The sequence below is a fragment of the Siniperca chuatsi genome, linkage group LG15, assembly GCF_020085105.1.
Source record: "Siniperca chuatsi isolate FFG_IHB_CAS linkage group LG15, ASM2008510v1, whole genome shotgun sequence".
In the NCBI taxonomy this organism is placed as follows: Eukaryota; Metazoa; Chordata; class Actinopteri; order Centrarchiformes; family Sinipercidae; genus Siniperca; species Siniperca chuatsi.
In genome coordinates this window covers 1,408,763-1,423,663 of record NC_058056.1, presented here as the reverse complement: position 1 = coordinate 1,423,663, position 14,901 = coordinate 1,408,763, and the positions used below count along the sequence as shown (strand labels likewise).

Here is a 14,901-nt window from a genome sequence, read left to right as displayed (position 1 = left end):
TGTTTAGGGGCCATGCTTTTTGTAGAAGTCTTAATGTTGCCATACTGTGTAACAAACACAATTTGTATGTCCTGTGTATTTTTTTTTGTCGAGTTGAGATACATGTAGCAGATGTGGATAGTGCATCAGGGGCACCACCTAGGCTAGGCGCCTGCCATTTCTTGAATTTGAGGACATTCTGGGCTAAGCCCAGACCTCTTTCCCCTGGAAATTTTTTTGATAAACAAGCTCTATGTTGATGCTTTTTTTAATGCACTCTAGCACCTTATTTACATTCAAAGGGCATGTCTTAATCATTGAAAATTTTAAATTTGTACCTCAAACTGTTATTTACGTTCCAGATTAATCATGAATTGCGATGTTAAAAATATTAGTAGTTGTTATATTGATTAGAAACAATACTTCACAACTGCTATCATTAAACATTTATTGGAAAGGCAGGTATTTCTATTCAATTCTTTTATTGGATTATTCATTTTCTTTCACTCACACACTTTTCAGATACAGTTCAGTGTAGTGCTGCACTATTCACCTTTCCATCATCTGCTGCTGTCTGTCTGTCTCTATTCTCTCTCTGTCCATCATCTGCTGCCCAACGGACCCGGTAGCGGGCCCACCTCGGGGTGTAGTTAAGACAAATCACGATGGAAGATGGTCTCTTTACAGAAGATATGAATGTCATTCTGTTTTGAAAATGAGGGGTCTTCAGCTTTCAGAATCCGTACAATATATACAATTGTATATCGTCCAAACTACGTCTCATCACAAAGTATTTTAACAATAAAGTCTTACAAATATAAACTTTGTAAGTTGCGATCCAAAGATTCAAGATCATTTTCCCTCGGTCTACAATAACATGCTTGGTATCGCTGGAAACTAGAAAAGCCTAGCTTTCCAATGAGCCTAAACGCACCATGAATGGAAAAACACAACGTTTGGTATTTCCAGGGAAATGTAGCAGTCAAACCTCACATTTTAGATAAGTCTATATTCTCCTCTGACTCAGATGAAACTAATAATGCCTCATAAACCACAGTTTGACCTTGCATTCTCCATGTATCCGCCTGTGTAGCGTGGAGCTCTTCAGTCATATATGAATATTGATCAATATTCATTGTGTTTACTAATGTTTCAATGTTTTTGGGAGATTTGTTATTTGTAACATTGCTATATGGAAATTAATAGTGTTTTGAAGTAAAACTCCCAGTAAACAGCCAACATGTAAACAATAAACAGGGCCAAAACATGGAGACTGCCTGAGTATCTCTTTATAAATGGCATCATAAATGTTGTATTTTACTGTCTTTTCATCAAATTTACAGTTACAGCTGTAGTCAAGGAGTAGGAGAATACGTTCAGTTATTATTCATGGGATCTTGATTATAATGGTGATATTGCCTTTTAGACTTTATACTAGGTGAGGATGAAAATCTTTATTTTCTCTCTTTATTGCATTACCATTCACTCTGGAATGGTAATAGAAATACATTAACTTACAGTGAATTCATATGTCTTAGCTTCTTGAGTATCAAAGGAGACCAGATATATGCATATAGGCCTTATGGTTGAGGAGCAATTCCTGATTCATTTTGGGCTTTTTTTCCTAGAAATAGGGCTAGGGCTTTTAAATGTATTTATGTTAACATTAGTTTATTGGAATATTAAATCTAAATATTAAACAATCAGAAAATAACGTTTTATTTCTCTGATTCTCTGCTTTTCGCTGACGAAGTTCCCTCTCTTCATTCACTCCCTGGCTTGCTCGACCAACGCTGCTCGTTGAGCCAGGGAGGAGGGCTTAGCTTTTTTAAATAAATAAACAAATAAATAAATAAATAAATAAATAAATATAAATAAATAAATAAATAAACAGACTCACAAAATGTCTGTCACGGATACACCAGGCTCCACTCTCACCCAGACACAACGCACGCCCTCACCTGAGTTCTAATTACACACCTGGTCTCAATCCCACACCTGAAACCTATCACCTCCCCAACAGTATAAAGACTCCCCACTCACCTCAGTCAGTGTCCGGTCTCGTTTAAACATGGACTCAGTTTCCTGCCAAACCAGACATCGTTGAACTCCCGATTGTAACCGTAATATCTTCGTCTCCTAGATCCTGAACTGCCTCATCGACCTGTCAAGGACGGTATCAGCACTCCGCTGTGCCTCACCCTTTAACCTACTGTTTGCCTCATTGCTGTGTCGTGAAATAAACATCGCTTTCTCCACCTCGGTGCCTCCAGCCTGTCTGTTCGTAACAATGTCAAGAAAGGAAATTTCTTAAATAACTTCATTAAAGAATGTTCAAGTTAATATTCTTTAACATGTTAAATAATTAATAATAACATAAAATAAACAGAAGTACTGTTCAGTATCAGTCACCTGCTGAAGTAGCAGAAATTGCCATGGAAATACTCAAGTAAAGTACAAGTACCTCTAAATTGTACTAAAAGTAAGTACAGTACTAAAGGTACTTCGTTACATTCCACCACTGCTCTCTACTAAACCATATATTCTCTTATTTACTCTATCGAGCTCTGAGATTCATGCTATAGCTTTTTTCTGATTCTGAACCATTATTTCAGAGGATTGAACTCAGTTCTGTCCTCGGACAGTCCTTGCAGTTCTCCCTGTAGGTCCCACAGACAGCAAACCTTGGCTCAATCAGCTTATGGAGAGCCCTGAAGAGCTTGGGACTGGAATAAAAATTGTTCAATTCAATTTCAAGTCAGTTTTATTTATATAGCGCCAATTCAAAACAGAAGTTCTCATTGCACTTTTCCTATAGAGCAGGTCTAGACCGTACTCTCTAATAATTGTTCATGTAAATGTGGTAGCCAATCAAACACTTTTTTTCTTGCTTATCAAAATATGCCATCTGTAGCAATATTTTGCTGTTAATGTAAGGGTCACAAACATTAACTCGAGTCAAGAGACGAACAGCGCCTCGGCTATAAACGTTCAGGGGAAATGTTCAACGTATCCAGTGAAAAAACAGGATCCTGACGTTATTTATTTACTTTCCAGCATCTCACCAACTAGGTAACAACGTAGCGTGAAGTCAACGCTCAGACTCAAACCACCACCGCACCGTCGGTGTCAGTCATCTGCTGAGCTGCAGAATGATGAAGAGATGCTCTGACGCTAACCTTTCTGTCTGCTACTAACTGACAAACTACAGCTGGCTAGCTACCTCACTAACACAGCAGTTGTGATAAGCATGAGTGACATGACGGTTGTCAGGGACGGGGTTATATTGGAGTTACATTGAAAGGGGAAAATGATGGGTTCATTGTTTAACATTCCAGCAATGTATTTTACTAGTTAGCAGCGTACCGTGAACACACTGCTTTGACTCCACTCCGTCTGCTCAGCTGTGCACACGGTGCTGAGAATATTGTAGCCATAGCGACTGCCCACTTTTCCCAGCATGCACTGCCAAAGCATGCTGGGAAATGCTGAAAGCAGTTTGCTAAGTTAGCTGCCTTATGTTCCAAAATGCAAATGTTACTTTTTGTTAGTGTTTGTAATGCGTGGTCAGAACATGGTGGTTTATGTTGGCATTTGTCATTTTTGTGCTGGGCTACAGTTTTAACCATTCAGTGAGGTGGCTGTTACATTTCCTGACACCAGCTGTAGTTTACTGGTATGATACAAGTTATAGAGAACATATATTGACTGTCTGTATCTTAGTGGTAGAGCAGGTCGGCCAACGGTTTGATCCCGGCTTCCCCCAGCCCACATGTCAAAGTGTCCTCGGGCAAAACACTGAACCCCAAATTGCTCCTGAGAGCTGTGCCATCGGTGTGTCAATGATTTGCTTTCTTTGAACTGGTAGTGCCTGCCATCAGTGTGTGAATGTGATATGTAGTTGAAGCGCTTTGAGTAGTCGGAAAAGACTAGAAAGGCCCTTTTTAAGTACAGTGTGTTACATTAAATCAGTCGAACACTATGTCTTATGTCAATTGTTTCCCTCACACTGACTGTGTGAGCTAGCTGGAGTTTGGAATATCAGTTGAAGAACTGACAGACCTGTCAGTCAATGAGACAAGTATTTTCACGTATTTTCCTGTAAATCCTCTGATTGGTCTTTCCTCTGTTGCGTTCACACTGTCGGCGTCTTCTTTAGTTACAAACCGTTCAATTACAGGAGGGTTATTAGAGAAGAGGGAAAAAAAGCTGCGCAGGCCAGGCGACACCCATGGTAAGGAAGGTCAGAATTCTGAGTGTAACACATTATTGTTATAATACAAACCGTCTATGTCATAGTCTGACAATATTATACACAGTATTATTAATATGTGTCTAATAGTTAAAGGTGGGCTGTTATAATTGGCTGATTGAGATTGCTGAGATGGTTTATGATTGGTTCCCTCAGGGAAGCCTTAGAGGATAACACCCTGCCTTATACAAGTTCAGTAAGCTCTCCCCTCCTGCTTTTAATAAGACATTGCTTGTTGGGTGAAGTCCTGTTTGTATTGTGTTGTAAATAATCTATTGCACTAATTTAGTAGGTGGACCTACTTTGGTATTTTTACATGATAAATAACTTGGACATGAAGAATACTTTGTGATAATGACAATCTGCTCATCAGCTTCTCAAGTAATTGTTTCAGAACTAGTTGTCCAGCATCATTTATCTAAAAGAACTGAATTATGATAACAATGGCCTTGAATGACCCTAACTGTTTGAAATGCACCTGTCCTTGTTGAAGAGTGAAGAACTGACCTCTCACACTGGAGAAAACTTTGGGAGCAACTTTCAAACTGTCTGCACAAGAAATCAGGATGTAACACTTAATTTGCTGTCCCTGTGTGCTCTTAAACTGAGACTGATTAGAGCCTCCGTTTGTCTTCTGCATGCTTAACAATTTTGTTTTCAATAAATGTCCACAGACTTGAGTTAGTATCTGCTCAGACAAGCTCCTGCTTTTTTGCTCACAGCTCTATTTTTTTTTTTTTTTTAAAGGCAGTTTTGCTGTTTTACAGCACCAAGTGGGAGCCTGAGGCAAGTATTTTTGAAGCTCAAATGAGGTTGAAAAGTAGGGACACAATAGTTTGATTTTGCTGAAATCTAGTTTGAACATTAAAAACCAAGAAAACTCCAGGACTGTTGCTGTGTCACTTAGCATCTGACTATCTTAGCTGAACAAAATGCAGCTGTGTGCTAAGTTGGATCTGATTGAAAACTGCAGCTAAACAATTCTGTTCTGACCAGATCACTAATTACTGAATAGCCTCAGTTAACTAACACAAAGTTGCCGTCCTGCTAATATTACTCCTATATTAGGATGTGTTTCAGTCGTCCTTATGCATGAACAGAAGATGTGCATTTGGCTAAAGTTTTACCAATAAAAAGGAAGACGAGGAATGTACAAACACACACATTCAACCCAAGAGCATGCATAGAAAGGCTCTGAGGGGCCAAATTCCTTCCCAGCACCTCAGGACGAAGCCAATAATGGCCATTACTGACATGAAGAAACTCTCTCCTAAAAGTAAATGGAAAAACTTGAATACTTTTATGACCCTTGGGTATTTTGAGGCTCCTGGCAACACTGGGTGTTATTGTCTAAAACAAAAACCATACTTAACATTTTTCAAGTTTTATCAGCTTGATACTTTATACCTATTCTAACTTCATGAGAATTTTGAACCAGATTTTGAACCGATAACATGACAAGTCCACTTACTTCTGTTTGGGGTCACCGGGATGTAAAACCTGGTTAAATACAATTGATTTTCATCTGCTGTATATCTGGATTGGTGTTGACAACACTGTTTAGGAAGCACAGACGTTTACGTTCATTTCTGTATTGTGTTACCTTCATCAACTGTGCAAGCCCAGTTTGTGCCAAAGGGAATACTCAGTAGTTTTCTACATATTGGGTTATAATAAAAGTCAGAAGATATAGTGACTTCTTGTAGCATTTAGATTATTACTGCACAGCGCAATAATGGGTTTAGACTAAACCACAAGTCTAGTTGTATTTGAAACTTCAGCTTTTTAAGATACAGGATTGGGGTTTAAAGGTCCAGTATGTAAGATTTAGGTGGATCTATTGGCAGAAATGGAATATAATATTTATAAATATGTTTTCATTGTCCACCTGAAAATAAGAATTGTGTTTTCATTACCTTAGAATAAGCCCTTTATAACCACAGAGGGAGCGGGTTCCCTTCCACGGAGGGCGCTATGTTGCACCGCCATGTTTCTATAGTAGCAAACCAATACTGGCTCCAGGAGGGCCATTCGTGTTTTTCCAGACTGTCCTCACCAGAAAAACGTCCATATAGGTCGTCTGTGCAAGCAGCTTATTAAAACCCATGTTTGTTTATTGTAGGATGAATCAGGTGAGGAAGTATAAAGAGCAAGAAAATGTGAAACCAAAAGTCAACGGTGACTTATTTAAAGTTACGTACGTTACCTATCTAACTTTACTTACGTTAGTTGCGTAACTTAGGTAACTTATTTTAACCCAAACCATGATCTTTTCCTAAGCCAAAATATGTACTTTTTTAGACTAAACCTAACCAAACTGCAACCGTTTCACAATGTTAACCACGTGTTTATCACGTGACTGATGTCACACGATTTACGTAACATGCGTGCAGCCCATCCTCACCTTTCAGCCCGTCCTCAACTACCACTGGTAGGGGAGTTTATTCACAGCCACCATAGTTTCTCCTACACGCTTGGAAGGGGAGGGTGAGGTGAGCAGTATTCAAATGGTTGAAAACTTCAATTTCACTGCTAGATGCCACTAAATCCTCCACACTGGACCTTTAAGAGACCATGTGATTTTTTGCTTCAGACATCAGTGTAAACCCGTCTTAACCCTCAAACAACGGCTAAACTAATGACAACAGTCCACTATTCCTCTCACTGCACAAAACCTGTTTAAAAATATATGCAAGACATTATAAGACAGCATTTAATTATTTTTTATGTTGCATATATTAATATCATAGGATATGTAATTTTATCCGATCGTGACTAACTTACATTCAGTTCTTTTTTCTCTTGATCAATGACCGTTGTTATGTCAAATAAATAAAAATAAATAAGTAATAAATATATAAATACAATTATTATGAAATGAATATAAAAATAAGTTTTGATATTAAAAGGGGTGGCTCTCTGTATGAAGTACCACTGCAGAATGTCCTGAATTAAGAGCAGTGAAAACTCAACTTATATAATATATATTATTAATTATAAATATATTTGAGGTAACTTTAAATGTAAAACACGGGCTTCTAATCTCTAACTGTCCTTCTGACTGATGTTATCCAGCAGCTGCTTCAGGATGCTGTAATGCTCTCTGACAACAGTTCAGGGCTAACATTAGCTTTGAACTGTGTTGTTGACGAGGCAGCCTGGAGTATGTGCAGTGCTTGGCTCTCCCTCCCACCTTCCCTCCCTCCCCTGTGATGGAAGCATCCTGACAGGCCTCGGGGCTCTGCCGCAGCACTGCTGACCCCTCTGCAAACGTCACTTTTTGTTGCGAGGATGTGCTGTCCACCACCTGACGATAACACATCCGTTCCCTGCGCCTCGCCTTCACATATCTGGAGGAAAAACCATTTGATTTATACTCCACTCCCTGCACTGCTCCTCCTGCTATTATTTTTAGGTGTGATTTTTCTATACTCCAACTCTGGAGTGCTACTGCCCACATATTGATTGGTTGTTCAGTTAACCATGGGGGAGTTGCACCAACTAGATGAGTTGAGTTATAAAAGATATGTAAAATGTGGATAGAGATGTAAGGAGTTAGTTAAGATATTTTCTGAACTTACATATGATATTATTGCACCTCACTGTACCCTGCAATATGTGCTTATTATGCCTTTATCATCCTACAACATAGACTGATTGAAGCACTAAAGCCTTGTACTTGTTTGAATGTTTTTTTATATTTATCTTTTATGTGCTCCAAAGTCTGAGCTGCAACTCGAGCGGTGTGAAACAAAGTATAAGGCTAAAATGATAATACACGCCATAAGAATACATCTAAGCGACACATTATTTAATGGGATACACTAATCATAGAATTTTTTTTTTTCATATACTTTTTAGGTTTATTTTAATAGACTATTGAGTTACATTATACTTTATTCTTGACTGCACTTAAGTCTTGCACTGCCCTATTTTAAGTTTTAATTCACCCATTGTCTTTACATTTTATCCTTGGTGTTTTATATACAGTTTTTAAACATCCATTGTGTTTAAGTTTTATTCCTCTTTTATTCCCTATGCCTGCCTGTTTATTCATACATTATTTTATTATTGTGTTTTATGTGTAAAGCACTGTGTAACGCTGGTATTGATAAAAACTATACAATACATTATCATAAATGTAATTATAGTCAGATCTAGTGCCCTAATGATGGAGCAGTGATATTATAAGCCTGTTAATTTACACATTCACACGGTCTGCCCTTTTTATGTGAACCTGCTCATTACTAGATTGGATTGACTTATCGAGTTCATAACCAGCGTCGTGTGAATGCTGTAGTGGCAATTTCTTTGGAATAAAGAAACACTCAAGGCAATCACTTGTCTTTCTTTAGGTTTACTTCAAGCGTCTGCAGACGGACTCACAGCAGCAAAAACATACATCAGTATAATCTGCTCTGAATGAGTACAGAGGGAAAAGAGCATCAGTTATTTATCCAGTCTTCAGGGTCAGGCTCCTCAACCCAGGGAGAAAAGTGTCCCTGAAGTCTGGACATAACAGTCACTAGGATGTTTTGTAGTTCCATGTCATCATTATCAGTGTACTGTTCTCATCATGCAGTCCAAACAATCATACACAGATGAAGTATTGACGCCAAACAATTATAATAAATTCTGTATGTTATTATATCAGAGAGTTCGTTTGTTCTTGCCATTACAATTCCTCCCTTTTTAGCATAAAATGATCTTAAAATAAATGCTAATCAAAATAATTAAGAACAAACGTTAAGTAGGAAAGGAAAAATCAAACAACCAGACAAGTGGGGAAAACCTCAAGTGTCAGAGGAAGAAAAACCCCACATATACTTATCATTAGCTTATCAAGCAACATTCAATTCAGTAGCCTGTCATTAGCAGTCATTATCATTATAAATGGATGCAAATAGAAATGAACTAAAAAAATTAATGAGACTAAACCAAAGAACTAAGTTATAAACAATAAGCATGCAGGAATCAACAAAACAACAGAACTATCATTATTATTATTATAACTGTAACCATTAGGTAAATAGCTCTAGCAGTAATATATGAGCATGCATGAGCATTCTATTCTAAATTTGCATCATACTTCAAAATCCAATGTGGTTACATGCAATTTTATTCTCCTCAAATTATCTCATTGTCAAACGGTGGAATCCATTCAACAGAGCTGGATGTTTCTATTGGCATATTCATATACTGACCCATAGATGATTTAATTGCTGTAGCAATTATTGATCTGAAGCAGGGAATTACACAGCAGGTCAAAAGGAGGAAGAGCACAATAACTAGGAGCACAGGTGCCAACATTTTCATCAACACATTCTTCCATCCTCCCATAGTCAGCCATGACCACATGTCCCATCCTCCCACACTCTGGGAGTCTAGGCTTTTCTCCTCATGCAGTAGGTCGTTCAGATGGGAAACAACATGAGTCATATTGTCTGTGATGTCTGGAACACAGGTGCAGCAATCAGTCCCAATAATATGACAAACTCCTCCTTGACTAGCCAGCATCAAGTCCAAAGCCATTCTGTTCTGCAGGGCCACGTTTTTGATCCCCTGCATGGTAGGAGTGAGAGTAGAAAACCCTACCTCTACCAGTGCCGTCAGGTTCTCAAGATCTATGGCCAGGTGGTCTATCTTGTGTGCATTATTCACAGTCCCCCACCAGAGGAGGATGCCACTGATTCCTTTCTCCCCTGGTGACACTCTCATAGTGGATCGCCGTGCTCTGTGTGGTAAGTAATAGTGAGCATAGTGGGTGTGAAAATGCGTGGGTAGAAGGTTCACAGATGTTATCAACGTGGCAAGGTAGCAGGTGCCACACCACCCTGGTCTGAGGGATTGATAAACATGTTGTCCACATACACCCACACTTGCTCTCTTAGGGATCCAAATCCATCCTGCGTAGGCATCAGGACGATGGGATTGTCGCTTCCTGGGCCGTGTAAGCTGGTGGTGTCAGTCAGATTCAGCTGAGCGATGTATGGCTGAGGTCCCCTGCATTCGCTTTGGGCTCCTTTGTTCCACTCAATGCCACAAGTTGTAGTGACAATCTGTTTGCATGCTGAAGTCCCCAGGAAGTGATCTCTAGATGTGTAGCACTGTCTGGTGAATCCAACCATACCGGCCTGGGTTGTTGGATTGGTAGTCATGATTGGCCCATATACTAACCCATCTGGTACTTAATTTATTTAAGTGTATTGTATTATATTGTTTGCTAGTACTTTCTCCTGTGTGCACCGACGTAAAGGCGAGCCACTGTAACAAAGAGTTTCCCTTTGGGGATCAATAAAGTATTTCTGATTCTGATGTTTTAAATCATTACCAACATACTCTCCTACACACTTCAGTGCTGCGCTCATGAAAGGTGTACCGTTATCACTGGAGATCTTATCTGGAATATCCCAGCGTGGGACGATATGTCGTATAAGACTCTTTGCTACTGCTGCTGAATCCTGTTTGGCCATTAGAGAACATGTCAACAATGACCAAACAATATTTCTTTCCCTCACTGGGTGTCAGCTCAATGAAATCCATCTGCATTTTTGGCAAAATTACATTTTTGAGAGAAGTTATTAATTCCCTTTGCGAACCAGCATCTGCTCCGCTCCAGCACCATGCTACTCTTTGACCCATGGTCTCGCCCATGGGTCAACACAACATAATAATGGAACAGATACTTTGGTAAGCATGGTCTGTCACTTGGTCCATACCACACTTTGTCTGTGATAGTGCAGCCTGCCTTTCGCCACACTGCTTTTTCTTCTGCCGTTGCTCTTGTCTGCAGTCCCTGCAGATCAGCTGTAGGTGTCAGAGGTTCATTAGTTAATGCAACACACTGAGTGGTCGGTGTTTGTTTCGGAGCAGCTTTTGCTGCCTTATCCGCTCTGGCATTCCCCTGTGAGATAGGATCAAGGTTGTTAGTGTGTACTTCACATTTACAAATGGCAATCTGCTTAGGCAACAGCACAGCATCCAAGAGTTCAGCAACCAGTGTGTGATGTGCAATGGGGTTGCCTGTGGATGTAAGGAAGTTTTTGTTTGCCCAGAGTTTTCCAAAGTCATGCGCCACTCCCCATGCATATCTGCTATCTGTGAAAATGTTCACAGTTTGGTCATTAGCACATTTACATGCTTCCGTTAATGCAACTAACACTGCCTGTGCTGAGTAATTTGATGGGAGTGGTTTAGCCAGAATTGTTTCATACAAGGTTGTTACTGCAAACCCTGCAAGATTTTTACCTGTTGCTGGATCTTGTGATGCTGTGCCGTCAACAAACAGCTCCAGCTCTGGATTGATCAATGGTGTTTCCTGCAGATCTGGTCCGGGGGAGCAAGTCTCTGTTATCACTGCCACACAATCGTGAGGTTCACCGTCTGCCGCTGTAGGGAGGAGAGTTGCTGGGTTAAACACTGTACATCTCTTAACAGTGAAATTAGGCATTTCAAGCAATATGATGTATCTTAACCACCTGGCTGTTGAGAGATGTGATGTTTTCTGTTCAAGCAATATCATTGAGACAGCATGTGGAACCAACAGTGTCAGATCAGCATAACCCACAATGTCACGTGAGGTGACATTGTCTGAAGGCTGTGGCGGCTGCAGAGAAAACTGTTACCCACATCATAACCCACAATTTGGCAGCCCAGCTGCTACAGGGTCAAGTTTGCTGGAAAAATAGCCCACTGGTCTCAGCCTCCCCCCATGTTCTTGTAGTACAGAAGTCATGAACCCACCCCTCTTGTCAACAGTCTGCGTGAAAGGTCTGTTACTGTCAGAGAGACCAAGCGTTGGGGGTGTCTGGAGGGCCAGCTTTAAGTCCACAAAAGCCTTCTCTGCTTCTGGTGTCCAGTGGTCTTTTGCTGCAAGACCTTTCTCATGTACAATATCTGCAAGGTGATCGAGCAGAGCTAGTGTGTCTTTTACACAAGCTTCTCTTGTTTTTGAGCAGATCATAAGATCATCTACATAATGTAGGAGCACATTTCCTTCTGTCAATTTTAACATTTCCAAATTGTTTTTAACGCATCGTTAAAGATTCCAGGACTCTCTGAATACCCTTGGACAAATCTGGTGAATGTAAAACTCTTACCTTAAAAAGAGAACGCAAACCAATACTGGCTGTCAGGATCCACTGGGATGCTGAAAAAAGCATTAGCCAGGTCAACAACTGAAAACCACTTACTCCCAGGTGGCACCTGTGAGAGTATCGTTTGTGGGTTGGGAACATTGGGTGCTCGCACATCTACTGCTGCATTCACTGCCTGCAAGTCCTGCACGAATCTCCAATGTTGTGGCTCTCCGGTGTCCCGGAGTTTTCATACGGGAAAAATAGGTGTCCAGACTGGAGATTTTGCGCATGGAATAATCACTCCTGCTTTTAAAAGAGAATCAAACACCGGTTTAATACCATCAACAGCTTCCTTCTTTAAAGGATATTGGTTCTGACACGGCCTGTATGAAGATTTTGGTATGATTACTACAGGCTCTGCATCTTTGATTAATCCTACATCACACTTGTGTTGTGCCCACAAACAGGATGGTACCTGATTTAACTCAGGAATTTCTGAGACGTCTTTCACAAAAATGTTTTTGTCATGACTTATTTCATCATCTGTTGTTACCAAACTGGCCATTAAAACCTCTGAACCTGGAATGAGCTCAATGCTTCTTACCCCTGTTGCTATAGCTAAAAATCTTTTTTGGAATACCTGAAGTTGGTTGTGAAAATCCACCCTGAGTCTGATGTCTTTACCCAACCAACAGCTTCCTTACAATGTCTGGTCCAAGGGCCCAAGCATTCCCATGTATCCTGCTTTGCTTTGACCAGGGGGACATGAGGATATGTTAGGGACTTGAAGCAAAGCTTTCCAAAGTGGATCATCGAAAGCTACTGAGACAGTGCATTTTTTATCATTCCAGTACAACCAGATCAGCTTTAATGTGTTTCTGTCTTTGTCTTGCCTGAACCATGTGTCCTCAATTTTTATCAACCCCAAGATGTACATGTGATGTGCAGTGTCTCTTGTGGTTCCTTGATGTCTATTCGTGTATAGTTGTCTGGAAAGAGAGCTTTGACCTCGGTGATCAGTGTTATTTACAGAACCAGCAGCTGTGTGAGGCAGCTTCCATTGACAAGAGTACATTAGCTCCCTGCTACTGTGTTTTACATATTGTGATGCAGTGTCAAAAATTCTGGCTACAATGATGCCTTCGGGAGTGGAAATCAGAATAATTCCCAATCTTATCATCATATCTCTTCCGATAATGTTGATCGGGCATCGTTTAGATAACAAGAATGAATGTTTAAAGTTTTTCTCAATTTCTTCGCTGCATGACAATAGTGTGGTACACCTTTTCACCAGGGGTGTTCCTGAAACTCCTACTGTCCTCACAAATCTGCCACTCATCTTTGGAAGGACTGCAAATTCTGACTCTCTGATGACAGAATCAGTTGCACCAGAATCCACAAGAAAAACATCTTTTCCAGCAACATTGATTGTGTGTTCAGGCATGCGTTTGTATGCATCATGTGTATATTCGGTGTATATCTCTGCTGGGGCTTTGTCATCAGTGGCTTGTGTGTGCTCAAGGTAAGAGATAGCGTCACTTATCAATCTCTGTGTGTGTTGTGTGTTCACATGCTCTTTTGTGTCAGTGTGGGTGCTCTTACGTAACTGATGTTAAGAATGCTCTGTCGTCTCTAGTTCAGTGTTCAAGCCAGCTCCTTCCCGACCTGGCGTCGACACCCCATCTAGTCAGTCAGCCTGCTCATGATTCTTGGGGCAATCTTTTGCCCAATGTCCCATTTGCCACATTCCTCGTCCTCTTCCTCTTCGTCGGCCTTGGTCTCCTCGTCGGCCTTGGTCTCTGTTCTGATTCTCATACGCCCTCAGCTGCGCCATCTGTCCGTCAGCTGCATACTTTTCTTCCTTAGCTCATCTCATCCAGCGTGGCTCTCTATGATCTCCAGGTTACCATACTCCCAGCTCACACAGTCGCGTTTCACCATGTCCGCAATCTCAGGGTGGATGCCATTGATGAAACGGTCACGTAGGTGTACTTCCCAGGGGGTGATTGTATTATTACCCCCCATAGCTTCAGGCTTTTTCAGTCGGCTGTGTGTAAAATGGATCTCTGTGAGCCTGGCCAAATACTACAGTTTCACCATCTTTTTGTTTGCAGGCTGTTATCTTTCCCAAATCCATTCTCAGGGGAAAGAGAGTCTTTATTTTGTCACAGAGGTCAGTGACAGCCTGCTTATATGGTATGTTATCAGCATGGTCCCACTCTGTCTTTTTCAGCCTTATATCCACTGTAGGAAAGCCACCCCCCCACTCTAGGCCAGGTTGTGCCCATCTGAGTTCCTAACAGTCTCTGTAGCTCGATGGTGGTGGGTCTGAACTGTTGGCAGAAGGCCAGTAACTGTGTGGCGAATGCCCCCCCCATCCCGAACAGAGGGGAGAAACTGTGCAGCTTCTTTCAGGTCAGCATATGTCCATAGTCTGAAAATCAGTCGTGAGGTCCCATCTCCTGCTGCCACCTCCATCATTGGTGCCATCACTTTTAAGGAGGTGCAGGAGTTTGATCTGGGCCAGAATTCTTTGTTGCTTTGAGTGCGATGAGGGCTGGAAAGGCGATTGGGGGTGATTGCGCCACCCCA

The 14,901-nt window shown here is 40.9% G+C and overlaps 1 protein-coding gene across 1 annotated transcript; it reads right to left on the bottom strand.

The window, feature by feature from the left end:
* Positions 1 to 8,932: 8,932 nt before the first annotated feature.
* Positions 8,933 to 14,667, bottom strand: LOC122862365. Its single transcript, XM_044167824.1, has 3 exons — positions 12,424 to 14,667; positions 11,710 to 11,713; positions 8,933 to 11,620 (listed from the first exon to the last, which is right to left on the bottom strand). Exons 1-3 carry the CDS (start codon positions 12,481 to 12,483, stop codon positions 10,761 to 10,763), a joined length of 924 nt encoding a protein of 307 aa, XP_044023759.1. The 5' UTR covers positions 12,484 to 14,667; the 3' UTR covers positions 8,933 to 10,760.
* Positions 14,668 to 14,901: the final 234 nt, after the last annotated feature.

Excerpts from the sequence above, each read along its gene's own strand:
- LOC122862365 (XM_044167824.1), bottom strand. The coding sequence starts at position 12,483 with ATGTGCGAGCACCCAATGTTCCCAACCCACAAACGATACTCTCACAGG.